Source organism: Babylonia areolata, chromosome 23 (assembly GCF_041734735.1).
Source record: "Babylonia areolata isolate BAREFJ2019XMU chromosome 23, ASM4173473v1, whole genome shotgun sequence".
Lineage (NCBI taxonomy): Eukaryota > Metazoa > Mollusca > Gastropoda > Neogastropoda > Buccinidae > Babylonia > Babylonia areolata.
In genome coordinates this window covers 35,183,578-35,209,912 of record NC_134898.1, presented here as the reverse complement: position 1 = coordinate 35,209,912, position 26,335 = coordinate 35,183,578, and the positions used below count along the sequence as shown (strand labels likewise).

At 37.3% G+C, this 26,335-nt stretch overlaps 2 protein-coding genes across 5 annotated transcripts in view; one reads left to right on the top strand and one right to left on the bottom strand.

Annotated features, from left to right (window-relative positions):
• Nucleotides 1–1,342, bottom strand: part of LOC143298322 (uncharacterized) — a 29,986-nt gene extending 28,644 nt beyond the window's left edge. Inside the window, exon 1 of the mRNA XM_076611158.1 lies at nucleotides 1,153–1,342. The gene's annotated coding sequence lies outside the window, so the exon portion shown is untranslated. The remainder of the gene's footprint in view (nucleotides 1–1,152) is intronic.
• Nucleotides 1–25,063, top strand: part of LOC143298323 (uncharacterized) — a 36,026-nt gene extending 10,963 nt beyond the window's left edge. For 2 of the 4 annotated variants that reach the window (XM_076611162.1, XM_076611160.1), the window contains 6 exons: nucleotides 6,407–6,494; nucleotides 9,545–9,663; nucleotides 11,067–11,202; nucleotides 16,234–16,406; nucleotides 18,016–18,301; nucleotides 19,421–25,063. In XM_076611162.1, the coding sequence (XP_076467277.1) occupies nucleotides 6,419–6,494; nucleotides 9,545–9,663; nucleotides 11,067–11,202; nucleotides 16,234–16,406; nucleotides 18,016–18,301; nucleotides 19,421–19,680 (1,050 nt within the window). In that variant the 5' untranslated portion in view covers nucleotides 6,407–6,418 and the 3' untranslated portion in view covers nucleotides 19,681–25,063. Of the gene's footprint in view, nucleotides 1–2,098; nucleotides 2,558–6,406; nucleotides 6,495–9,544; nucleotides 9,664–11,066; nucleotides 11,203–16,233; nucleotides 16,407–18,015; nucleotides 18,302–19,420 lie in introns of those variants that run through there. The other 2 variants (XM_076611163.1, XM_076611159.1) reach the window with 2 other exon arrangements.
• Nucleotides 25,064–26,335: the final 1,272 nt, after the last annotated feature.

The following is a 26,335-nucleotide window of genomic DNA, read 5'->3' as shown; positions in this document are numbered from 1 at the left end:
TTATGCTGCTGCTGTGTCCAGGCCACTGATATATGAGGTGAATGATCCATAATTGGCTTCTCTTTCCCCATTTCGTCAGCCCTGTCTCCCCCTGTCAGTTTTAGTTATCAGTCTCCCCCCATATAGTAGATGTAACGTGGCGATAGCCTGAGCTTGAGATGGCCTTAGTGGTCGGCGAGGTTCTGCTGAAGCACCATGAGTTCTTTCGTGAACAGTTTCCTCCGGCACCGACCCCGTCCCCAAGTGCCCCCTCTCTTTCTGTCTGAACTTCACAATGTGATACCATTTTGATGATGCCAATGTACTACTATGGTAAGGAAACTAGGTTTCAAATGTACTGTGACACATTTGTCTGCGTAAAAACTGACATTTGACCATGTATTATTGAATCAGCTGGGCGGCCGTATTAATTGGTTGTATTAAAAGTTTGCCACGGCGGTAGGTATGGCTTACATATTTTGCCAACACTTAAAATGATTGCGGAATTCTTGTAATAAAATAAACATGTATAGTAGACAGATTATTGATAGACATGTAAGGTGTGGTTATACCACAACAAGATTTATACTCGGTATGAATTATTCCGGCCGCTGCATGTGTATTGCAAGATTTAGACTCCGGCGACTGGTATATCGGTATGATTTGGCTGATCACCGGTTCGGTCGTTTAAGGAACAGATATGAGAACACTCATCAGTTTGAGAAACTTCAGATTTATTTTGTCCATTTTGAAATAAATGGAATGGAAACGAAGACGGTATATTCTTCTGAAAACGATCAAGTACATTTCGTCCTCCAATGCGATGAAGCAGCAACACTCATTCGACCTGGATACTATAAATAGCCGGGCCTGTGTGTTAAAATTAATTGTTGTTGGAATCAAGACGAAGGGGAACTGGAAAACATAGACCTCAGCTCAGGGAACAAGACCAGAAACGGGGGTCAGGGAAGAGGGGGATGGGGGTGGGTCATAATGAATATATTAACCCAGGGAACATAGACCAGTGTGGAACATAGCTAGGCCTGTAGACACAGAGACCCGCTCCTAAGGGACCGGAAGGGGACAAAATCTAATTCTCACGCAGTCTCCCTCGATCGATTAATTTCTAGTATTAAAACAAAACAAACAAAGCTTGGTTAGCAAAGTACTTACCGTTGTTCACAAAACACAAACAGTTTGGTAGCGTGTCCAAGATACATCCATGCACACGAACTGTTCTTTGGTAGAGCTCATTTAGAGCAAGTTCACAGTTTCTGAGAAAAGCGTTTGTCGGACAAACCCGACATCTCACTTCCGTGACTTTGCCAAACGGGAAATCCCGAACGCGCCCTCTTCCTTAACGACTGGTGACGTCTTGTCGTTGCTAGGGACATCGTACGTGTTTCTTTCACACACACACACACACGCACAAAATGGGAGGAGCCAGCCACAGAGCGGGGAAAAAACAAAAGCTTTTGCAAAAAAACAAAAAACAAAAACAAACAACAAAACAACAACATATGAATGTATACGCATTGTATATTTTTCATTTCCTTTGAGTGTTGTGATTACTATAAGCACACATTGCCCTACTTTAAAAAAAAATATTTTTTTTAAAAAGAGAGAAAGAAAAGAACGTTAAGAAAAAAAAGATGAAAAAAGACACCCTGATTACAAAATTACAAATACAGCTGATACATAATTGCGTCATAACATCAATTATCTATTTTTTGTCCATTTTTTTCAAAAAAGATAAACGCCAGAAACAAAGATACCAACATGCATTACAATAGTACAATCAAGAGAGAGAGAGAGAGAGAGAGTGTGTGTGTGTGTGTGTGTGTGTGTGTGCGTGTGTGTGTGCGCGCGCGTGTGTGTGTGTGTGTGTTTCAGTTTCAGCTTCAGTAGCTCAAGGAGGCGTCACTGCGTTCGGACAAATCCATATACGCTACACCACGTGTGCGTGTGTGTGTGTGTGTGACAGAGCGAGAAACTGAGAGAGAGGGAGGGAGAGAGAGAGAGAGAGAGAGAGAGAGAGATTTAATACCCAACAGAGGATGACGTAAGTCTAATATTATGATGTAAGACACAAATCAAAATTTAATCAAATGTATCTATCTGTATTTCTGTGTCACCGAATCTGTCCATCTACCCGGGCTTTCATGCTATCTGTCTATCAATTTCGTATGTGTTTGTGTGTGAGGGGGTGGGGGCAGACAAATAGGAACAGAAACAGAATGAGAGAGATCTTTATACTTGTACATCAGACTGTAACAGCCGATAAAATAACTATGATAATCAAACTCGATCACAGTGTTTTTCATTGTTTTGTTGAATCCGGAATGCGTTTTGAGAAACGAAACGTGACAGATTTTTAATGGCAGAGTTTTCGTGTTCGTTAAAAATTATTCCAAGCATATAGTGCGTGTTTTATTTCAGTTTGACCTGCCTCTCCCACGATCACTGTTGTAGATAACTTTAGATCAGTGACATAACAGGAAGTGACCTTTTATTTGGATCTTGTGACTGGGAGTGAGGAATTCTCGTTGGGACGATCAGCAGGAGCTGACGAAAACTGGTGAGGAAAAACGATATCATATACTTTCTATCTGAAATGTTGTAGTTCATGTATCTAGAAGATTACAAAGTAAAGTGTCTGGGCTATAAATTTCTGCACAACTTCATCCATTGCGTTCGTCACAAAACCGGACGTTAGTGAATAGTTCAGCCCCTTCAGCTCTGTGACGTTCCTTATAAGGCAACATGGCGACTCTGTCCGCTGAAACTGAAAGTGTAGTAGTAGTAGTTGTTGTAGGGATTGGCATTTTTGCCTTTAGGCCTCACGGCCAATAAACGTCCCCTCTTTTTATTAGTATCTTTGTGGTCTGCACTGCATGCTTCATGTTAGATGTATCAAAGCAATTATTCGTCAAATGTATCAAACATATTACCGAAATTTGGATCGCAGTCCAGAAAGTTATTAAAACTGTTAGTATCTTTTGCAAATGTATCTGTAGGTGGTAGTGAATTCCACGTGTTAACAACACGAATAAAAAAGTTATAATTTTCATTTGTTAGTGCAAACGTGCGTTTTACTCCATGAAAGTTAAGAACCGAAAGAGTATTCAAAGAACGGACAAATGATAAGTGGCACGAAAGTTGAACTTATATGTCGAGCAAAAATTTTCAGTTGTCGCGGAACCAGAAACAAGAAGGCCAAGTCAAGTCAGTTTCTGCTGTCACAGAGGCATTTCTGCTGTCACAGCGGCATCAGGCCCCCCGCACATTTTAACAACTGAACTGAAGAAAAAAGTCTCGCTCCTGTGTGTGACCCATTCATTCAGAATCTCTCTCTCTCTGTATATATACTTTCCAGAATTTGATATTGTTGCTATACATAGTATATATGAGAGAGAGAGAGTGTGTGTGTGTTTGTGTATGCCTTTTAGTAGTAGTAGTAGTATAGGGACTGGCAATCATCTGCCTAGACCTCTTGGCCTTTTTATGTCCCCATCGAATCTTCATCTTCACTTCTTCCATTTTCTTTTATTTATTTATTTTCATCTTTTGTTTGTTGTTGTTGGGTGGTGTACACAAGTACACTTTGCCAAGAAACTTTGTTGTATTCATCATAGTAAAAAAAAAAATTTCTTTAAAGATGGTGTTGTCAAGGAGATTTTTGAACGTGTTAGTATTTTGTGCAAGTTTAACTTTGATTGGTAGTGCATTCCATGTTTGTGCAATTTGGTTAGCCAATGAATTTTTTCTAATGTTGGTGTTTCTAATGTTGTTTTAAAACAGATTTCAGACTTGAGAAAACGGCCAGTGCTGTTCCAGTGAATTTGATCTTTTTCTGGCTTTTCTATCACATTACTACTTCTTCTTTCTTTTTTTCTTTTTTCTTTTTTTAATTTTTATTATTTTATTTTATTGGAGTTGCTTAAAGATATATATTATTATCATTTTTTGTTCAAACAGGAACTTCCTTTGCTAAGCATGGAAGTTTTATTTATTGCAAACGTTTTGGTGGAGACATTAAAACAAGGGAAATTACTCTGCTGGGGAACTTAGTTTGCTTTAAACTGATCTTTCTCATCTTAAACATTACATTTTGAAATTATACTCAATACATAAAAAGCTTGGATTTTTTTTAAAGTGCATCACAAGTGAGTCTTGAAGGCCTTGCCTCTCTTGTTTCAAAATGTAATGTTTAAGATGAGAAAGATCAGTTTAAAGCAAATTAACTCCACTAGCATTACAGAGTAATTTCCCTTTTTTACTATCTGCATCAAAACGTTTGCAAAATAAATAAAACTTCCATGCTTAGGAAAAGAAGTTCCTGTTTGAACAAAAAATGATAATAATGACTGCTCTAGCTGTTGGGTCAGAATATCAGATCAAAGTGCCAAGTTTAGAGAATACAAAAAATATAAATATAACAGTAAATGCAGTTTGTATATAATTAGGCTTCATTCTTTATTTTTTTGTGCCCATCCCAGAGGCGCAATATTGTTTTAAACAAGATGACTGGAAAGAACTGAATTTTTCCTATTTTTATGCCAAATTTGGTGTCAACTGACAAAGTAGTTGCAGAGAAAATGTCAATGTTAAAGTTTACCACGGACACACAGACACACACACACACACACACACACACACACACACACACAGACAACCGAACACCGGGTTAAAACATAGACTCACTTGTTTACACAAGTGAGTCAAAAATCGGTGGCACTGTAGTGTAGCAATGTGCTCTCCCTGGGGAGAGCAGCCAGAATTTCACACAGAGAAATCTGTTGTGATAAAAAGAAATGCAAATACAAATACACACACACACACACACACACACACACACACACATATGGAGTACCACAGGGATCCATCTTAGGGCCAATGTTATTTTCTGTTTATGTTAATGACTTGCCTTGTTCCATGACATGTAAATGTGAAATGTTTGCAGATGACACTTCCCTTCATTCAAGCAATTCAGGTGCCTGTAAACTCACAGATGATCTTCAAGACAACATTCAGAGACTTAGTGATTGGACACAATTAAATCATATGTCCTTAAACACACAGAAAACTAAATGCATGTATGCAGCAGCATGACAAAAAAGACAAAGGATGAAACACATATTCAAACCACTTTTCCTGGGAGTAAATAGAATTGAAGAGGTAGAATCACACTGGGTGTCTTTATTGACAAAGATCTCTCTTGGACTGACCATATAACTTACTTAGGAAAACGTCTCTCCAGCAAAATATGTCAGTTAGCAAAAATAAAAAAGATCCTAGATGTTCATTGACAAAAGCTTTTTTTCTGTGCTCATGTTCTGCCAATCATCGATTATGCATCAACTTTATGGGACAACTGCAGCAATACAAACTTAAAATTTATTCATCGTATGTATAAAAGAGCATTAAAATTAGTATTGTTGAAGTCAAACTCCCTGACCCATATTGATTACAAACTACTTAATGTATTATCTTTCCACAACAGGCTGTTCTTCATCAAGGCTGTTTGCATGCATAATGTGATATATGGATATGCTCCCCAAAAGATAACAAACTTTGAAAACTAATGACCGCAGACACAACCATATGTTATGTATACCTAGACCTAGAAGCAACCTTTATAAATCCAGCTTCCTCTGGTGGAAATTTATGGAATAACCTTCCACTCATTTTAAAAGATACATGTATATCGAATAAAAAGTTAATGTGTTAAGAAAAATATGAAAAATCATCTTATTAACTGTCCAAAAGATGAACAAAAATACAAATCTCTATCTATTAGTTACCAATATCATGATTTGTGAAATGTTATATATATATATATATATATATATATGCCTTTGGTGGAGGTTTGCTTGGTGTAAGAGGGTGTATCACTGTATGTGTATATGAGGGGATGTGTTGTAAATGTATTGTAAATGCTAATTATGTGTATTTCATTTTGATTTTTTGCATGATTCGTATATGAACGGAAGTATAAGATTTTCAGATGGCTTGATGTAAAAGAAAGCAGTCGTTGCTTATTCAGTTACCATCTTGAAATAAAAAATTTGACTTGACTTTGACACACGCACATAGTGTTGTTTCACTTCACCATAAAATGTAATATCTTACCTGAATGTTTTTCATTCTGCATGATAACTGATGTGCACTCTTTTATCAGGGAAGGGTGTGCCATTTACTCATTCATTTCTTGCTTTGATATTTGTTGACGTTCATATGAATGAGCCAAAAGAAAATTTTCAGTTTTAATTGCATGAGGCAGACAATAACTGAATAAGGTTGGGTTGTTGTTTTTTTAACTGAATTGAATTGAATATCATCAGTGCTGTTGTCATTGTTTTTGCTTTTGTGTTTCACTTTCCAGTGGTTGTTGTCCTTAATGGATTGTAAATGTTGTGTATTTCAGAATATCTGAAAAATGAGTTCTGATGCCAGTTCAGGGAACGATGATCCACCCGAGGATCAACATACAGAACACAGCCGACAGTCTGAAGGTATGTGATCTTCCATGGTACTAATTTACCACTGAAACATTTCAATCACTAAATAATATTAGGTTATAATGTATAAATTTGTATATGTACAATTAAACCTCCCCTCCTCAGCCTCTCCTTCTCCCCCCACTTCTCAATGAAAAAGAAAAAAAAGAATCCTTTTGCAAAAGAGCAAGAAATGGGTACATGGGGTATAAAAGATCAAAATAAGGGTTTCTAATTGGTTATTATTCTGTGGTCACTTTTTTGTGCGTACCATGAATTTGAAAATGCACATTCTTGTCATCCAGTCCACTGTTAGCCACAGACAGTTAACGAGAGTGCATGCCACTATACAGAATAGATAAAGGCAGAAATAACTTGTCACTTTTAAAAGGGAGAAAATCACACTTAGAAGTTGATGAGGCCCAGGGAGGGTTTTAGTACTACGTTAATCCATGATATCTGACCTGCTGAGTGAACCTATTGGCTGTAGCTTAACTCACTCAGTACGGCCAGTCCTCTCTTCTCCTCTACACAGACCCCTCGGATGTCCAGTGGGTGTCTGAATGACCCAGCCTTTAGCTTCCGTCATCAGAATTGCGGTATTCTTTGTCAACATTCACCTCTTCAGTTTTAGAGCCTTCCGCTTGCAATATTTTGATGGTGGTAATTGGGGTGAAACGCTGTTAACGTCTTCTCTTTCGCCGTTCGTATGGAGAGAGTTAACTTGAACCAGTTTGACTCGGAAAGTATACTAACCAGCTAGGGAGAATACAAAGGAACATTTATTTTTCAGAAACATTTACATAAAAAAGCAGATGCCTTTGGAACACTTCCAGTATCAATAAATCCAAACTCTTTTTGAGGACACATGAAATCTTTAAAGCAAGTTTTCTGAAACATTATGGAGAAGACTGGCCTGGGTCTGACTGGAGAAACCATCAAAAGCATTTCAAGGGAACTATTAAAAAACAATAGAGGCAAGACCTTCAAGACTCATTTTTTATACGCGCTTAAAATCCAGTAATGGAATCTTTTTGTTTTAAATATGGAAAACAAATCATTAAAGCGTGTTCTGTATGAAATATTAAGCTTGGGAGGGAAAAAAAGGCATACTAGCAGAATCAAATCATGCATGTTATTGTCAGTTTGGAAGCAAGAACGCTTACAGCGTATCTGACGTCATATGACCAAATTTATATTCAAAGCAATGTTTTATTTAGCTTGATAAATATTGTATTCGAGGTTATAACATTTTTTAAATCACTTTCTTTTTTTTATATATATCTCATTTATTTTAAGAAATTCTTTTAATCTGGCGGTAAAGGAGATGTTGCCATCGCTTCAGGCACACTGCAACATGTAGCTGTTTCTCCAGATCAGCACAAGCCAGTCTACAGCCGGCTGATCGAAACATGATACTGTTGATTCAGTTTTACTTTTATGTTCATTCCAGTTAATCCAGTATCCACTTTTGAATTTTCATATGCAGTAAACAAGTCAGTGGTGTACTTAGTGTCATTGTATGTGTTCTGTCCAGAATTTGAATTTCTTTTCTTTTCATTGTGAACAAGAAAAACAGCGTTATATGCTGTCTTCTAAACAAACGTAGGTTCTGGCAACTGAGAACAGCCAAATTATGTTGTTGTTTTTTTGGTTTTTTGGGGTTGTTTTTTTTTTTTTTTTTTTAATCTGGAGCCTCAATGAAATAAACAGTTAATGATTCAGAAATGCGACTGAAATCAGAAGACTTAAAACCCATTGTTGGTATTTATAACTGTGAAGATTTTTTTTCCTACATTGTTTGATCCATATTTGGTATTGACAGACAAATTATATCCAGAGAAAATGAATTTGTTGAAGTTTACCTGAGACACGCACACACATGCACACACACACACACAGACACAGACACAGACAACTGAATACAGGGAACTGAATAGACTCACTTTGTTTACACAACTAAGTAAAAAATCACCTAATGGTGACATCATGGTCAACATTTTGGGGGGAAGGCAATATACCTCTTCTGTCTTCAGTCAAGGGCACACAACTTCAAGTCATGGGAGACTATTTCTACAGAGGGCAAACAGGAATCACCAGCCTGGAATTTTTGGAACCTGAAGGGCAAAATGGTTGTTGCTTGCTTGCTTCCTATTAATAGAATTTGACTGCACTGTCGCCAGTATTTTCTTCCCCCCCCCCCCCCCCCCCCCCCCCAGTAGACCTTGAGTGGTGGTCTTGATGGTTGTCATTTGGATGAGACAATAAACTGAGATCCCGTGTGCATCATGCACTTAGCATGTGTAAAAGAACCCATGGCAACGACAGGGTTATCCCTGGCAAAATGCTGCATACAGTACAATACAATACAATACAGTACAATACAATACAATACAATGCAATGGAATACAATACCGTGCCTCTTTTGGATGACCAAAGAAAAAGCTCAGCACCATTTGGGACCTGCTGATTTGCTATTCTCTTCATCATTTATCTGATATACTAAATGGCTAAGTGATTCCACATCATAGCTTACTCCATCAAAAGAGCAGTATGTACCAGCCTCCATTTAAGCTTACATGGTCTTCGGCAAGCAGACTAGGTTTTAGTCAAAGCTTTCAGGTGTGAAATCTCTTAGAATTGCAGTATTATAGTGAGTCATGTCTGCCTAAGACTGTCGGGACAGCAGAGGAGGCAGCTGCTGTCCCGACTATCTGGGCTTGAATTTTCCATGGAGTGTGTCTTGCCCAAGTTATATCCCCTCTCTCTTGGCCAAGAGGGTTTTAGGACAGTCGGCACTGGGAGGGTTCCAAGTGTTTTTCTCTGTGCATGTAGAGTCAGGTTATTCTGTAGCAAAGATTATGCAATTGATGGGAGAGAGTGTTCTCTTTTTTTCTTTTTTTTTGTGGTGTGTGTGTGTATGTGTGTGTGTGTGTGAACTAAATCACAGGTGGGGTTTTTTTTTTAAGCAGATGGAAATTTTGCAAACTGTAATTGTTTTGTTTGAAATTCCAGTCTGCGGGAGCAGCATGTTGATGCAGTTTGTGTGGATGTGTGTCTGCCAGAGGAGGAGTCTGCTGAGAGTGAGAGTGGCAGTCATTCCACTAGTTACAGCACAACGCCAGTGCCTGAAGAAGATGAGGGGGACATGAGTCTAAGAGGAGAAGATGACTTTCATAGAAGCGTAAGTTTTTTTTTCCTATTCAACAGTGAAGAAAACAAGAGACAAAGCCTTCAAGACTCACTTGTGCTTCGCGCTTTGTCCAGTAAAGGAATCATGAGGGAAAAAAGTGATAAAAAAATCATTGAAAAGTGTTCTGTATTAAATATAGAGAGAGTAGAAAGAAAAGAAAAAAAAGGCCCACGAGCGGGATTGAACCATGCATGTTCAGTTCTGAAACAAGTTGACTAATCCCCACTGCTGGGGCACATCTGACATCATTTGCCTAAATTTGATACTTACAGCAATGTTGACGTTTTCTTCTTTGTGTGATAAACATCATTTTATTGGACGTGATAACACTGTTTAAAGCATGTTTTTTGTGTGTTTTAGTGTATCTCAGTTAATGAGTTATTCTTTTATTTCGTCATTGCTATCACTTCAGTTACATCGCAACACATGGTAGATCTCTAGATCTGCACAAACCAGTCTACAACGGGCTGAAAGAAACGTTCGATTCAAATTTTCGTGTATGTTCATTCCAGTTAATTCAGTGTCCACTTTAGAATATTGTGTGCAGTAAACACATCAGTGGTGTAGTTAGTATCACTGTATGTGTTCTGTCCAGAATTTGTATTTCTTTCCTTTTAATTGTGAACAAGAAAAACTAGGTCATGTTCTCTTCTCACCAAACACTTCTAGCAACTCAGTGGGATGCGGTTTTTAGAATTTTCGGATTTTGGAATGAATCTCAACGAAATAAACCAGTGATGATCTGCAAATTCAGCTTCATTCAGGAGACTTACAACCTATTATTGGTATGACTGTGAAGATTTTTTTTCATGCTATGTTTAAGCCAAATTTCGTATTGGCAGAAAAAATTATTTCCAGAGAAAATGGCAATGTTAAAGTTTACCACAACACACACACACACACACACACACACACACAAACAAACAAACAAACAAACACACACAACTAAACACCAGGTTATAACATAGAGTCACTGTGCTTACACACATGAGTCAATAATGTTGGGGTTCATTTACTGAGTTGTCTTCTGTTTAAGATAAAAAAAAAGAGAAAGAACTGCCCTTAAAGGATACACTAAGAGAAAAGAAAAAGGACAGAGTTTGTGTTTATAATCAAATAATAAACTGAGTATGTGTGTGTGAGAGAGAGAGAGAGAGGCACATATTTGTGCAATCACACACACACACACACACACACACACACACACATATGTGCAACCTCTTCTCAGTTGAAATGAGTCAGACATTTTAAACCATTACATCAGACTACGGTAGACATCCATGCTTAAATAGCACCTCTGCAAACACAGACAGCCATACACACACACATGGGAAAGGAACTGTGCATCCTGAGAAAGCTGGAAATTGTGTAAATTAGCTTGTGTGATTTTGCAGCAGAGATTGAGGCATCCTGGGAGACAGGACTTAACAACAACCCACGCTAGGCTTGACACCTTCAGAAACACAGGCTGGCCCCACAGCCAGAATCAGTCACCAGAGGAAATGGCCAAGGCAGGATTCTACTATACAGGTGAGATTGAAAGAATGCTGAATTTAGTGCAGCCCCCTGACTGCTATTACCAGCATGTCTGATGGGATGTTTAACAAATTTCTTCTTCCTCCTCAACTGACTTTAACATGTCAAAAAACTTTTTATTTTCATTATTTAATTTTTTTTAATTTTTTTTTTTAATTTCCGTGTTTATAATATAATCATAGACAACTGACAAAGGTACGTGTATATTTTAGAGAGGAAAAGGGGACAAAATAGATGTAACAAGAGAGACAAGGCCTTCAAGACTCACTTGTGATGCACTTAAAAAAAAAAAAAAAATCTAATCGTTAAAATGTGTTCTGTATATGTTATTATAAAGCTTCGGGTTAAGAGGGAAAAAAAAAGTCCTAACCAGATTCGAACCCCGCGTGTATGGGTGAGAAGAAACTGTCTTACCCATCACACTATCATGGCTTCTTAACTGACGTTCTAAAATTTAATATTTGAACATACTTTTTTAAAGGGCGATAAATCAATTGCGGTATTCGCAGTGAGAACGCTGTTTAAATCATATTATTCTGGTGTACCTTGGGCATTCAAAAAATCTTTAAGGGCAATAAAAAATTCTTTTTAAGTCTGCGGTAAAGGAGACGTGGCTATCGCCGCAATCACACTGCAACATTTAGCTGTTTTCTCTAGATCTAAATAGATGTACAAGTTTAGTTACACCCGCCGGGAATGTAGTACGACACGGTCGATTCAATTTCTCTTTTATGTTCATTCTAGTTTTATAGTTTTAAAGTTGATATGAAAATTGAGTATTTTGCTAAACTAATAACATGTAGAATCAAGTACAAGTACTTCTAAACATCGTAAGAAGTGAAAAGGACTTCATTTTGAGAAAAGTCAAGACTGGAATTTTTTTCCTTTCATCGTGATCAATTCAAGGGTATTAACTCGCATGGTTTACAATTTTTGACTGTGAATTCCGACTGATCCTGTGGATATTTTTATGGCAGTTTGGGGCTTAATCCAGTAAGTGATGAGGCGTTCACAAATCTTTCTCTGAATAAATATTTAATGGTCTCCTTCTCCAACTTTCCATCACATGTTATCGTGTATTGTCCTTCGAATATAGGATTGAACAGGCAGGTCAACAACTTGAAACAAAATGGCGTCGTTTGCGTTCGCGAAGAGTATGAGCACGCGCTTTGAATGTGTATAAATATGTGTGCACAATTGATTTTTGCCCATGACCTTCAGGACTCAGCCAATAGATCTGTAAAGTCCACTCGTATTGATTTTAGTATTTTCTGAAAAAGACCACTTGGGTGAATGAACATAGTGAAAGCCCTGTACACTGAGAGTAAAACACACAAGCTTTTTATGTATTGAGTATAATTTAAAAATGTAATGCTTAAGATGAGAAAGATCAGTTTAAAGCAAATTAAGTCCCCCAGCATTAATTACAGATTAATTTCCCTTTTTTACTATCTGCACCAAATTGTTTGCAAAATAAATATAACTTCCATGCTTAGCAAAAGAAGTTCCTTTTTGAACAAAAAATGATAAAAATGACTGCTCTTGTTGTGTCAGAATATCAGATCAAGTGCCAAGTTTATAGAATACCAAAAATATAAATATAACAGTAAATGCAGTTTGCATATGATTTGGCTTAAAAAAAAAAAAAAAATTGTGCCCATCCCAGAGGTGCAATATTGTTTTAAACAAGATGACTGGAAAGAACTGAATTTTTCCTATTTTTATGCCTAATTTGGTGTCAACTGACAAAGTATTTGCAGAGAAAATGTCAATGTTAAAGTTTACCATGGACACACACACACACACACACACACACACACACACACACACACACACACACACACACACACACACACACACACATACACACACACACATATCACACACACACACACACACACACACACACACACACAAACACACACACAACCAAACACCGGGTTAAAACATAGACTCACTTTGTTTACACAAGTGAGTCAACAAACATACAAAAGAGAAAACACATAATGATAATTGAACATGGTATTCTGACATAAAGTTAAAACTATTGCAAATACATAAATAATTCATTTGATCAGATCATGCAAACATGCAAGGAAACACCCATTTCTCCCCCCAGAATTATCATTTGTATAATTATATGTTGATGTATATATACTGCTTTTACGTACTCTGCTTCAGTTATGTTGTTTTTGGGTTTTTTGTGCTTGTCAGTACTTATGTATAAACAGTAAACCAGTCTTTAGTCTTGAATTACTTTAAATTTGCACCATCATTACACGCATATACAACACGCACACATGCATGTACTCACACACGCACGCACGCACCCCACACCTCCAACACACACACGCCTACACACACACTCAACCCGCTCCCCCCCACACATACACTCAAAATCTCAGTGTCCTAGTTTAGATTTAGACTTTATGATTTGAGTAGCATTTGCTGTTAAATAGGTTTTTGTATATTGTTTCCAATCAAAGGTAAGTATGGCGACCATTTTACCTTGAGCTATGCAAAACACAGGTGATTATCACGTTATATTCTTCAATTTTGCATCATCAGATAATATAGTGTTGAAATGAGTGAATGTTTGGGAGGCATTTATGTAATTACTGTGAAGAAACCTTGTATCTTTCTTGTTTTATTTTCTCTTCATCTTCTCAGTCTTATTGTTGTTAGTGTGGTAGTGTGGACTGAAGTTCCAATTACCGCCCGTTTTGTTGTGTTGTGCATTATTGAGGTAAAAAGATTTGGAAGTTTTTATTTTTTTTTTTTAATTAATGCTTTTCTTTTTAATTTATTAACCAAGAGTATTTGTAGTATTGATGAGTATTTTAATTTTATTTTTAGGATTATTTTTGTTAAATGATTAATTTTATGGATTTTACTTTAAATTTGATGTGAATAGTCCGATTTTAGTTTTTACAGAGACACCAAGAAGCCGCCATGTTCAGCACCCTGTAGTAGTTTAGCCTGTTGTTATAAAGGTAAATTTTCTGTATAAAATGATTACAGATGCATAAATGTTAGTTGGTAGAAATAGATGAAAGATACTATTTTGTTTGTCTGTAGAATTATAAAAAAGATGATGCCAAATTGAGTAGATCTGGTTAAGATTTTCTCCAGGTTTTATAAAACGAAAAACGCGGGAGTGGAAAGTGGATTTGAGAAAGAAGAGAATAGATCTGAGTTCAGATATCACAGGAGCCACTGTTGTCTGTTGGTGCTACAAACAATATTGTTAGTGTTTTAATAACACTGTCAGGTGCATGCTGGGGTGTTACTGTGGTTGACACTGATGTTTGATTTGCCATTTTGGGCATCCACGTGTGGATCTTATTTTTGAAATGTGCCAAGAGATCTCTGGGACTGTTTCTTGCAGTCTTATATTTTAAGTTTTATAAGATGTTACCAAAGAAAAGAATAAGGGTTTTGTGTGTGTGTGTGTGTGTTCCACAGTGTTTTGAAGGGTGTGTTTTGTGATTACCTTAAAGATAGTTTATTCTCTAAATGGCATGATTTAATTGTCACTACCTAGGAGTGACAATTGATTGTCTCTTTTATATAATGAGTATTGAGATAAGCTGCTGTGGCTCTGATGTATGTTAGATTGTTTTATTGAAAATTGCCGTTGGCTGCTTGTTTTGTGTGCAGAGGCGCGGCAGCAGCGGTTTTTTTTGTTGTTTTTTTTTGGTTTTTTTGTTGTTGTTTTTAGAGGGATTTGGATTAGGAGTAGGAACAGCAAAATTTGGGTTTAGTAAGGGGTTAAGATTAGGATTTGCCAAATTTTGGGACCGGGTTTTGTTGTTAATAGGAGGACAGGAAAATTTATAGGTTTTTTTGGTTGTAGTTTTTGTTTGTGAAATAATTGTGGGAGAAGTTAGAGATGCATGGTTGTGTGTTCTTGCGTTTTTTTGATTTTTTGACACATTGTCCACCCCATAAGCCCCTTCTAAAATACTCCTTGATTAATAAATGGTTGTTTGAATATGATAAAGCAGTCTCTGTTATAATCTGTGTATTGTTAGTGAGGCTGTATATTTGTTTTGTAAATTTTTTATTGTGTCCTGATTAGACTGTATGACTGGGTGTTGATATTGTTGTTTGTCGTATCCGTGTGTTGTTCTGTATTACTCGTAGTCAGGTGAGTGTGTTGTGGGTGTGGTGGGATCCTGCAAATTATAAATTTAATGTGAGCAGCTAAGCCTTCATTTGTTTTCTAAGGGAAATAACCCCTGGGCTTTATTTATTTATATGTTAAATACTTATTTTATTGACTCACTTGTGTAAACAAAGTGAGTCTATGTTTTAACCCGGTGTTCAGTTGTCTGTGTGTGTCTGTGTGTCCATGGTAAACTTTAACATTGCCATTTTCTCTGCAAATACTTTTAAATAAAATTTAATGTGAGCAGCTAAGCCTTCATTTATTTTCTAACGGAAATAACCCCTGGGCTTTATTTATTTATATATTAAATACTTATTTTCTTCTTCTTCTTTTTTCTTTTTTTTTTCTTTTTATGCAATTTAATCTCTTTTCTATTTGTTATATTTATTGACTTATTTTATTTCATTTCATTTAATTTATTTTATTTTATTATTTATTTATATTTTATTTCATTTTATTTCATTATTTATTTATTTATTTTTGGTTCACACTGCCACATTAGTAATATAGTATGTTTACTGAAATCTGTTCACAATTTTAGCCAGATGTTTTCAGAATCAAGCCAGGTCATTGCTTTGAATCGTCAGGTGTTCAGTACACATGCACACACATCTGGTAAACTTTTGATTATTTTGTCACAAGGGAATTTTATTTTAGGGTAAATGCAAGGCTTCAACAGAAACATACAGGAGTTAAATTCTCTTGCGAACACACACACACACACGTTACACACGTGTGTGTCTGAGTGTGCATAACTATGCACACTATGTAGACATACATTGTTGCGAGCTTATCCTGCCTGCTGTATAAGACAACATGACATCTAGATCTTTAGGGTTTGGATGTCTGCACAGGTCCTGCAGATCTGGTGAGATGGTTTTGCTGTGGTGAGGGTCTCCAGGATTGGGAGAGTCAAGACGACCCTTTGGAAGAGCATGCACGGTGGTTCCCTGCCTGTACTCACATCGCCACCTTCCAACAACAGAGAGCTGAAAACACGCAGCGCAAGCAAGACAAAGAAACTGAGGTGAGTGTTGGCGATTTCAGCCAGCCAGTCTGACAGACATTCTGTCTCAGTGAGTCTTTTCAGTTTCACCTCTCTATCTCTCTCATTCTTTCTTTGTGCGTGTCTCTCTCTAACACACACACACACACACACACACACACACACACACGCAACAACAAATATGCAGTCTCACAGATGTGAAAGGACGAACAAATGTACACAGGCCAAAAACCAATTACATGAAATAAAGAGTTATATAATCATTGACTCACTTGTGTAAACAAAGTGAGTCTGTGTTTTAACCCGGTGTTCAGTTGTCTGTGTGTATGTGTGTGTGTGTGTGTGTGTGTCCATGGTAAACTTTAACATTGACATTTTCTCTGCAAATACTTTGTCAGTTGACACCAAATTTGGCATAAAAATAGGAAAAATTCAGTTCTTTCCAGTCATCTTGTTTAAAACAATATTTCACCTCTGGGATGGGCACCAAAAAAATAAAAAAGAAGCCAGATTATATGCAAACTGAATTTACTGTTATTTTTTAATTTTTTTTTATTCTCTAAACTAGTCCTCTTTTTTTTATAGTCTCATGCGCTGTTTCTCGGCTAATCTTATCTTTTTTATTATTCCATACAGATTGGTAACACACATTCTGCAACATTTGGAAAAAGGTGTGAGAGGAGAGTTGGGGAGAAGCAGCCATAAATGTATTAGTTTTGACAAAATGAGTGATTTTGATATTGCCACCCTATCTATTGGTGTTAATTGTCTCCTTACCCAAATCGTGAATAAATGTAGAATGTTTGTCTGCTTTTCTGTGTAGTTTAACTGTGCACATTTTAAAAAATCGTTTGTGAGCCAAACGCCTGGTATCTTAAATTTTTGGTTCACTCCATTTGTAAATGCTCCAAATAATGAACAGGTGAGTTTTTACAGCTACCCTATCTTCTTCCAATCTGGTCTAATGTATTAGTACAAGATTGGAATGACTTTTGTCAAAGATGAGATAACTTTATTTTCTCACAAAGAGAAAATAAGTCAGATGCAGCAAAAACACAACCTGACAATTACTGAATTAAACAGCAAACACACACACACACACACACACACACCCAAGAAAACTTTCAACATTACTTTATTAAACAAGAGCTCTGCTCTTTTTTCATAACCTAAAAGTAAAGGTAAATTGCAAACATGTTTTTAATATCATGTAGAGGGACAAATGGAGCCCACACAGAGTGCTTCTGTGCAAGCCACGTTTATTCCACCAAACAGGGATCAGCCGGAGTTATTTCCCTTCGTTCATCTGGATACGCAAAGCACTACAAACACATGCATCAAACTATAATGTTGACTTAAAATTTGGTGTCGTATATAACGTTGACTTAAAATTTGGTGTCGTATATAACGATTTGGTTTCAGTTCAATACATAGAAAGACACATGTACACTTGCGAGTACTAAGTTTCCAAACATTGTTATTGAACACTGACTTCAATCCTGTGTTTTTACAATTCATACATTGTGCATGGTCCTGCAAAATGCTTGTAGTTTTATCCACACTGCCGTCACTTTTTTTTTTTTTTTTTTTCTCAGAAACTGACTCATGCATATGTACATCAATTCCCCAGCTTTCCATTGACCCACACCTACTCAGGCGACATGTCCCGGAAAGTTCAGCAGAGACTGAGGAAGCAATGAACGTGCACCCACACAGACCACTGCCCAAGCCACAGTACGTATGGAGTGAGCATGGTCTTGCACAAGAGAACATGGCGCCTGTCCAGGTGTCAGAATCTGAGGGAGATTCAGATCGACCCATGCCAGCATCTGAGACAGCCAGTCCATTGATGGCAGAATTTGAGTACAGCAAAGAAGGAGTTTGGTTGTCAGGATCACCGCCTGTCACTGAAGAAGGCAAGCATGTTTGAATAGACTGTATGTCTTCCCCCTCCTCCACCTCCCCTTCCCTGTAGAAAGATTATATATATATTGTTTTTTCAGGTCTGAAATAAGTATAAATTTGTGTGTGTGCATGTGCTTGTGTTCTTCTGTCCACATAATGTGATTTTAGGGGGGGGGGGTTGGGGGGGGGGGGGGGTCCATATGCAAAGGAGCAAGAACCTAGTACAAAATAAACTGTGAACTTAAATCATGGTGGTGTGTCCATCGAGATCGATGATGACCATCGTTGTCATCCAGATGGGGGATGGGGGGAGGGTGGTGGTGGGGTGGGGGGAAGGATGCTCATGAATCTATCTGTGAGTGCGCAGATGGCTGAATAGTCCAATCTATTGCCCCTGACTTTCTAGCCTGCCTCTTCTCAACAGCTGCAGCAGTCCTCCACTTAAATCATAATGTTTAACTGGACTGCGAAACAAACTTTCAGAAGTTTTTAATGGCAGTACAAAATTATCAACATCTTTAAACTTTTTTTTCCAAAAATCTGGGTAGAAAGGGCTTTAAGGCCGCACATTCAAAAAGCTAATGTGTATTTGACATTTGTCCTCCACAGTTGCATGTGACGTTTTTTATTTTATTTTAAAAGCATTAAGTGTTTACCTGTGAAGTAGTGTGTGTGTGTTTGTGTGTGTGCATGCGCACGTGCGCACTACATGTGTGTGAATGAAGAAGTAAATGTATAGGTGTCAATATATTTTTGTGTGCAAACATGGCTGAACTAAACTGACATTGTCATGAACTTTCAACACAATAACATTTGCAGTAATATAAAACAAAGAGTAGAAACAGCAAAACATACTCCATCACCTACAAAGTAGATGTGTCGTTATAATCGCTCAGAAAACCTGAACTCGCACAGTACAATAGGAAAAGAAAGATTCATTATTATAATCGTTTGGAAAACCTAAGAAATTTGAACTTGCGGAGTCCAATAGGAAAAGATAAATCCATCATTATTATCGTTTGGAAAACCTGAGAAATTTGAACTTGCAGAGTCCAGTAAGAAACTTTCTGCTAGCAAGCCTCTTCTGACATGTCGGGATCAGAAGTGAAGATTGCAACACTGCTTTCCAGGTACAAGGTGCCTACACTGCAGAGCCAGGGAGAAGGAAGTCCTGCAGGACTGTGGTCACTGTGTCCTGTGTTCTTCCTGCGTATTCTGCAAACAGTTCTGGACACACCACCTCGACCAGAACGGAGGGAGGAAGCGATGCCTTGAGTGTGGAAAGGAGTTTGAGTCCTTCACTTTTCCAGCTTACCACCATTTAGCACTGGGTTTCCGGCTGGAAAGGCCCCGGAATACCGTGTGTGGATGTTACAGCAGGAGGGGGTAATGGCGGGCAATGGCATCGCTGATTGCAACCATTGCTGCAGGAGGATGTGATGGATACAATACATGCTGAAACCACTGATGCATGGCCACTGTCCATCTCCAAGTATGGCATACATGCACTACCCTCCCCTTCCCCATCTTCCTCCACTCAGTCCTCTCCCATTTACATGAACCATTTTCCATCTTTTTTTCTTTTTCTTTTTTTCTTCTTTTTTTTTTTTTTTTCTTTTTTTTTTGAGCCATTTTCCATCTTATTCTTTCCTCCCCACCTGAAGATTTACTTACCCCATCATCCCCAAACCCCCTTGCATGCTTACTTTAAGATATTGTACATTCCCAAATGCTTACAATCGCTCAAGACATTCTGGTTTTTTGTTTTTGTTTTGTTTTTTAAGTGTGTTGCTGTTGTTTCAGAACTTTCTTTTTATTGTTGCTATCATTGAGCTTTTTGCTTGGTTATGGACTGGAGCAAATTCTATTGATTTTTTTTCAATTTTATTTTCTACCTTTTGTGTGTGTGTGTGTGTGTGTTTGTTTTTTGGGTTTTGTTTGTTTGTTTTTTGTTGTTTTTTTTGTTTGTTTTTACATTTTGTTTTTTTATTTAACCAGTTATTTCATCTTTGTTACTGTATTGTTTGGGTATATTTACATTGTTGTTAACTGCTCATGAACATGTATTAGTAAGCTAGGGTTATTAGTTTGTATATGTAGTGTGTTTGTACATTTTGTTGTTAGTGCTTACTTTGTAGTTTGGAGAGGATAAAAATGAAATATATATTGTTCTTAGAATCCTTATCAGAATCGTATGTTTGCTCTGAACATTCTTCATTTCATTTATTTCTTACTTTTGACTAACTGCCGAGATTGATTTTTACAGTATACTTGGTGATTTTTTTCATATAAAGATGTGCCATGATTTTTACAGTGTACTTGGTGAATTTTTCCATATAAAGATGTGCCATATTATAACAAAGTTTGTTAAAAAAAATTTTTTAAAAATTTTTGTTAAGATTTTTTTTTTTTAAACCCTACCCTTCAACCCCCAATCCCAAAAAGAAGAAAAGAAAAGAAGCCAGCTACTTTTTGCTGTGGATCAGCAAGTCAAGGGAGATAATACATGACATGAGAACGGCCTCCAATCTTTGCTGGGTTTTTTTGTTGTTGTTGTTGTTGTTTTTTGTTTGTTTGTTTTTTTGTTACGACTAGTACTACTACTACAGTTTCTACTATTGCTGTGTTTTTGTTGTGGGAAATTTCAACCCAAAGTCCCATGCAAGCATACAGTTTTAATTGTTTTTCCATTCAAAGAAAAGGGGGGGACCAAATTCTCAAGAATACGCGTTGTTTCTCATTTCTCTGGTCTTGTTGAAGAAAGCTCATGGCGTTTATGATATGCCTTGCGTTTTGTTGACTTTTTTTCATGCAGGTATTTTCATTATTATTTGATATAGATAAACAAATACATTGTGTGTGTATGTGTGTGTGTGTGTATATATATATATATATATATATATATATATTTGTAGAGGAGGCAACTGCTGTCCTGGCTATTTGGACCAGAATTTGATTATAGTGCAGAGTGTCTTCCCCAAGTTGCATCCCCACTCTCTTGGCCAATAAGATTTTTGGACAGTTAGCGTTGGGATGGTTCCCAAAAGCCAACCAGCACCCAAGGCTGCCGCACTAAGAGCCAGTGCAGTTTGGCTCCTAATGTGAGAGTCATAATCCTTCACAAAAGACAGACAGATAGACAGATATTTCTTTTCTTATTCAACCTTTAAAATGTTGCAGATATTGATATTTACATGACCAGTTTGCATGAATCAAAGCAGAGATTCTATATCATGATGATATTTTTCTAACGAAAAGAAGAAATCATTTATTCTTGTTGTTGATTACCAGTCAGCATGTGTGATATATTATTAATATGTGCCTTTCCCCTCACTTCTTCAGGACTTGAGCTTTCCAAGTTAAGGGTGTGTTTGTTGTGCTTTCCATGTTTTGACTTGAGCATTCCAAGTTAAGGGTGTGTTTGTTGCGCTTTCCGTGTTTTGACTTGAGCATTCCAAGTTAAGGGTGTGTTTGTTGTGCTTTCCATGTTTTGAAGACACACTGGTTGTTTTGGTTTTTTTATCATCATCACAACAAGAAAAAAAAAGTATATATATATATATATATGTGTGTGTGTGTGTGTAATCCATGTAAACAAAATGAAAATAGCCTGTGATCAGAAGAGAGATATAGTGATCAGTATCAGTAGCTCAAGGTGGCGTCACTGCCTTCGGGCAAATCCATATATGCTACACCACATCTGCTGAGCAGATGCTTGACCAGCAGCGTAACCCAACACGCTTAGGCCTTGAGAAAAACAACAACAACAAAAAACAAATAAAGAAGTGAAAGAATATTTGAATATGAAAAAATGATATGTACAAATCTCAAAAGAACAATATGGTTCATACTTTGTTCATTGAATATAGGTCAGCCAGCAAAGAACCTTGCAACAGTAGTATCCGTTGTTATCGAATGATGCCTGACCAGGGATGCTTGACGTAAGTCCTGATTGAATTCACTCACATTAGTACACAAAAACAAAATGGTGTACAGTATAGGCTCATTAGTAATAGTCCTCAAAAATGCCAAGATGAAAGAAATGATCTGTGATGGATTTAGAGGAACGTTGTCAGGAAAAGAATGGTCTGTGATGAATTGAGAGGAATGTTGTGAGGAAAAGAATGGTCTTGGTGAATTGAGAGGAATGCTGCGATGTGAGAAGAGGAATGCTATGTGATGAATGCTTTGAGTCAAGAAATAATGCTCTGTGATGAATTTAGAGGATTGCTGTGATATGAGGAATAATACTTTGAATTGAATTTAGAGCAGTGCTGTGAAGAAAGGAATGATCTGTGATGAATTTAGAGGACTGTTATGATATGAAGAAATGAATGCTCTTTGATGAATTGGGAAGAATGCAGTGAGGAAAGGAATGCTTTGGTGAATTTAGAGGAATGCAATGATTTGAAGAAAGGAATGCTTTGGTGAATTTAAAGGAATGCAGTGATTTGGAGAAAGGAATGCTTTGGTGAATTTAGAGGAATGCAGTGATTTGAAGAAAGGAATGCTTTGGTGAATTTAGAGGAATGCAAAGATTTGGAGAAAGGAATGCTTTGGTGAATTTAGAGGAATGCAGTGATTTGGAGAAAGGAATGCTTTGGTGAATTTAGAGGAATTCTGTGATTTGAAGAAAGGAATGCTCTGAAATGATTTTAGAGCAACGCAGTGAAGAAAGGCATGCTTTGTGATGCCGCCCATTAGCTTGCATGCAGGAAAAATACAGATGAACAAAGCCAGAAATGCACCTAGGTAAAACCTGGGTTGTGTGGATTGGAATTTCAGTTACTTGGGAGAAGTCGTAACAGAAATACACGCACAGAATGTATTGTGTTTAGAATTCAGTTTAGACTGTGCAGTGGGTTTGACATTAAGCAACAATGAAAGCAGTAATATCTTCTTTTTTCTCCATTATGGCTTGTTTGATTTTTGTTTGTTATTTTTTAGGAAAGATACCCTTTGTTTGAATTGCAGGGATGTAAACAAACAAAGGGTATTGTCCATTGCACAGTATGACCAGGGATGTAAACAAAGAAAGGGTATTGTCCATTGTACAGTATGACATGCATTGTTGCATATGATAAAGGTGCATCGCCAATTGTACAGCACTAAGTTCTGAGATGTGGCATCCTGAAAACACACACAGGCAAGCAGACTGTCCAATTTCTCAAGGTATCTTCCTTCGGTCCTGATGCAAGCCATGTGTTTGCGTACATCAGTGTTTTTGGGATGCGAGTCCCAAACACTGAAAGTTTGTGAATCTTTCTCTGTCTTTGTCATCCTCTCAAACTATTTGTCAGAGGAGACCCTATCATGTTGTACACCTTGTGGTTCAGAATGCAATGGCCAGGCATTCTTGAAAAAAATGTGTGGGTGCTAAGACTAAAGAGTAGTCATCATGAGGTAATAACTTATTTCGTCACTTCATACATTATGTCACATCTCGAACTTACGCTCACATGCTTAATTCAGAAATGTCTTGAACATTGACCTGTACAGTATGGCGTGCACTGATGCATGTGACAAAAGTGTATTGTCAACTGTCTATGTTATCTTTCTACTACATTAAAACAGAATGATGTTGACTTGTCTTGAAATGTTCTTCAGTGTCTGCTGAACTCATTTCTACTTTTACATGTTCCCAAGAAAAACATTGGGACACATTCAGAGTTACTGCCCTTGGCACATGGGTACCCTCTTGCACCCTGGTATCCTCACCCCGCCTCCCCCACCCCCAGTGATCAAATGATACTTTTTTTAATGTTGTTTCCCTTTAATTCAATTCTAGATGTTAGCGTGTAAGGTATGTTCTTAAACTCTGTTTTAATGCAATGGAAAGATAACATTTGAAGATGTGTCATAAGAAGGGAGAGGTTATGACCCCTAAACCTGCCTAATGGAATTTGAGTGATGTCAGAAAGTGGAGCTAGTCTTGGGGGTCAATAAAAGAAATTTGTGTGAGTGTGGACAGAGTTCCTTCTCCCAGAGGAGAGAGAGAAGAAAGAGTTCTTGTTTGTTTGTTTTTTTTATCATGGAAATATACATGTGTTTATTTTTTTCTGTTACTTGTTTAAAGTTTAAAAAAAAAAAAAAAAAAAAGTTCATAGCAACATTTTGTGCTCAGTGTTTTCATTAAAGGATGTCTGTTTTATTATGTGTATATCTGACTCTGAATGTGATTTCTGTTTTATTATGTTTATATCTGAATCTGAATGTGATATATATGTGTGTGTTTTGTGGGTTTTTTTGTGTTTAGATTTACTTTTGACACATTTTTAGAACACTTGCAGTGACAATGCTTATAGCTGATATGAATGAACAAAATCATGTGTTACTCTTCACTTATCATTGTATATATTATGCCTTTGTCATCTAGTAGAAAATAATCACAAAAAGCAGATTGTTTCTTGTTTAGAGACTTGGTTTTCATTGTCCATATATTGTTTGAAGATTCTTCTTGGGATACTTGACTTTTATAAGTTCTTATAGTTTGAAGAATCTGTCAGTGTAAGTGTTTTTAAAAGTAAAATATTAGCTGGTAAGCAAGTCTTTGATAGAATTTAATGGTGTGTATGATTGATTTTGGTATGGTTTCCATTATCATTGGGCTTGCTTCACCTGTGCTCTCAGATGAACTGCATACATTAAAAAATCAACATATTATACATTAGTATGAGCTAGCAACATCATTATTGATCACTTCTTTGATACTCTATTCACTGCTTGATTTTTACAACTTGCTTGCTTTCATATTAAATTGATAGCATTCTTAACTGTTTTCTCTGTGTCTTTTTTATGTGAGTGTGGTTGTGTTGTGTGAACAAAACTCACTGGCCCTGCCATAGGTACCACACAAACACACACACAATTAAATGCTCTTTCATGCATGCTTAATATTTTGTAAAATAAACTATAAAAAAACAACAACCCCGTCCCCCACTCCCCCCCCCCACCCCCCCCCCCCCACCCCCAATAAAAACCAACACAGATTGTATATATCCCCTCCCACCCCCCACCCCCCAAATAAAAACCAATATAGATATATATGGAGTAATGGCCTAGAGGTAACGCGTCCGCTTAGGAAGCGAGAGAATCTGAGCGTGCTGGTTCGAATCACGGCTCAGCCGCCGATATTTTCTCCCCCTCAACTAGACCCTGAGTGGTGGTCTGGACCGAGGTTCCGTGTGCAGCATGCACTTACTGTACGTAAAAGAACCCACGACAACAAAAGGGCTGTCCCTGGCAAAATTCTGTTAAAAAAATCAACTTTGATAGGAAAAACAAATAAAACTGCACACAGGGGGGAAAAAAGGGTGGCGCTGTAGTGTAGCGACGCGCTCTCCATGGGGAGAGCAGCCCGAATTTCACACAGAGAAATCTGTTGTGATAAAAAAAAATATATATATATATAAAGTGCTCTCCCCTTGCCGTGGAAGTTTGAAGATACAGGGGTAATGATAAAATTCTAAAACAAAAATTGTAAGAGATACAGAAATTAAATACTTTTGTGAAAGAAAGTCTTATTTTTCTAATGTGATTGTAGGCTGCAACTCCCACGTTCACTCGTATGTACACGAGTGAGTTTTCACGTGTATGACCGTTTTTACCCTGCCATGTTGGCAGCCATACTCCGTTTTCGGGGGTGTGCATGCTGGGTATGTTCTTGTTTTCATGACCAACCGAAAGCTGACATGGATTACAGGATCTTTAACGTGCGTGTTTGATCTTCTGCTTGCGTATACACACGAAGGGGGTTCAGGCACTACCAGGTCTGCACATCAGTATGCGGAAAAATAATAATTCTGATTCTCTATTTTTATTGCAGATACCTATTCAGGCATTTTGTGCACACAAAAAGAAAAGAAAAAAAAATCCTCCATAGAATGACAGGCAAAAACGACACAAAACAAAATGAAGCTGGAAATAACATGCTTGTCAGTTTATACCCACAGAAAAAAAAAACACCCTAACTAAATAGGTTATAAGTTTACAACAATAACAATTCATGAGAACATGTTAGCGAATAACTGTGCCAACGATGACAA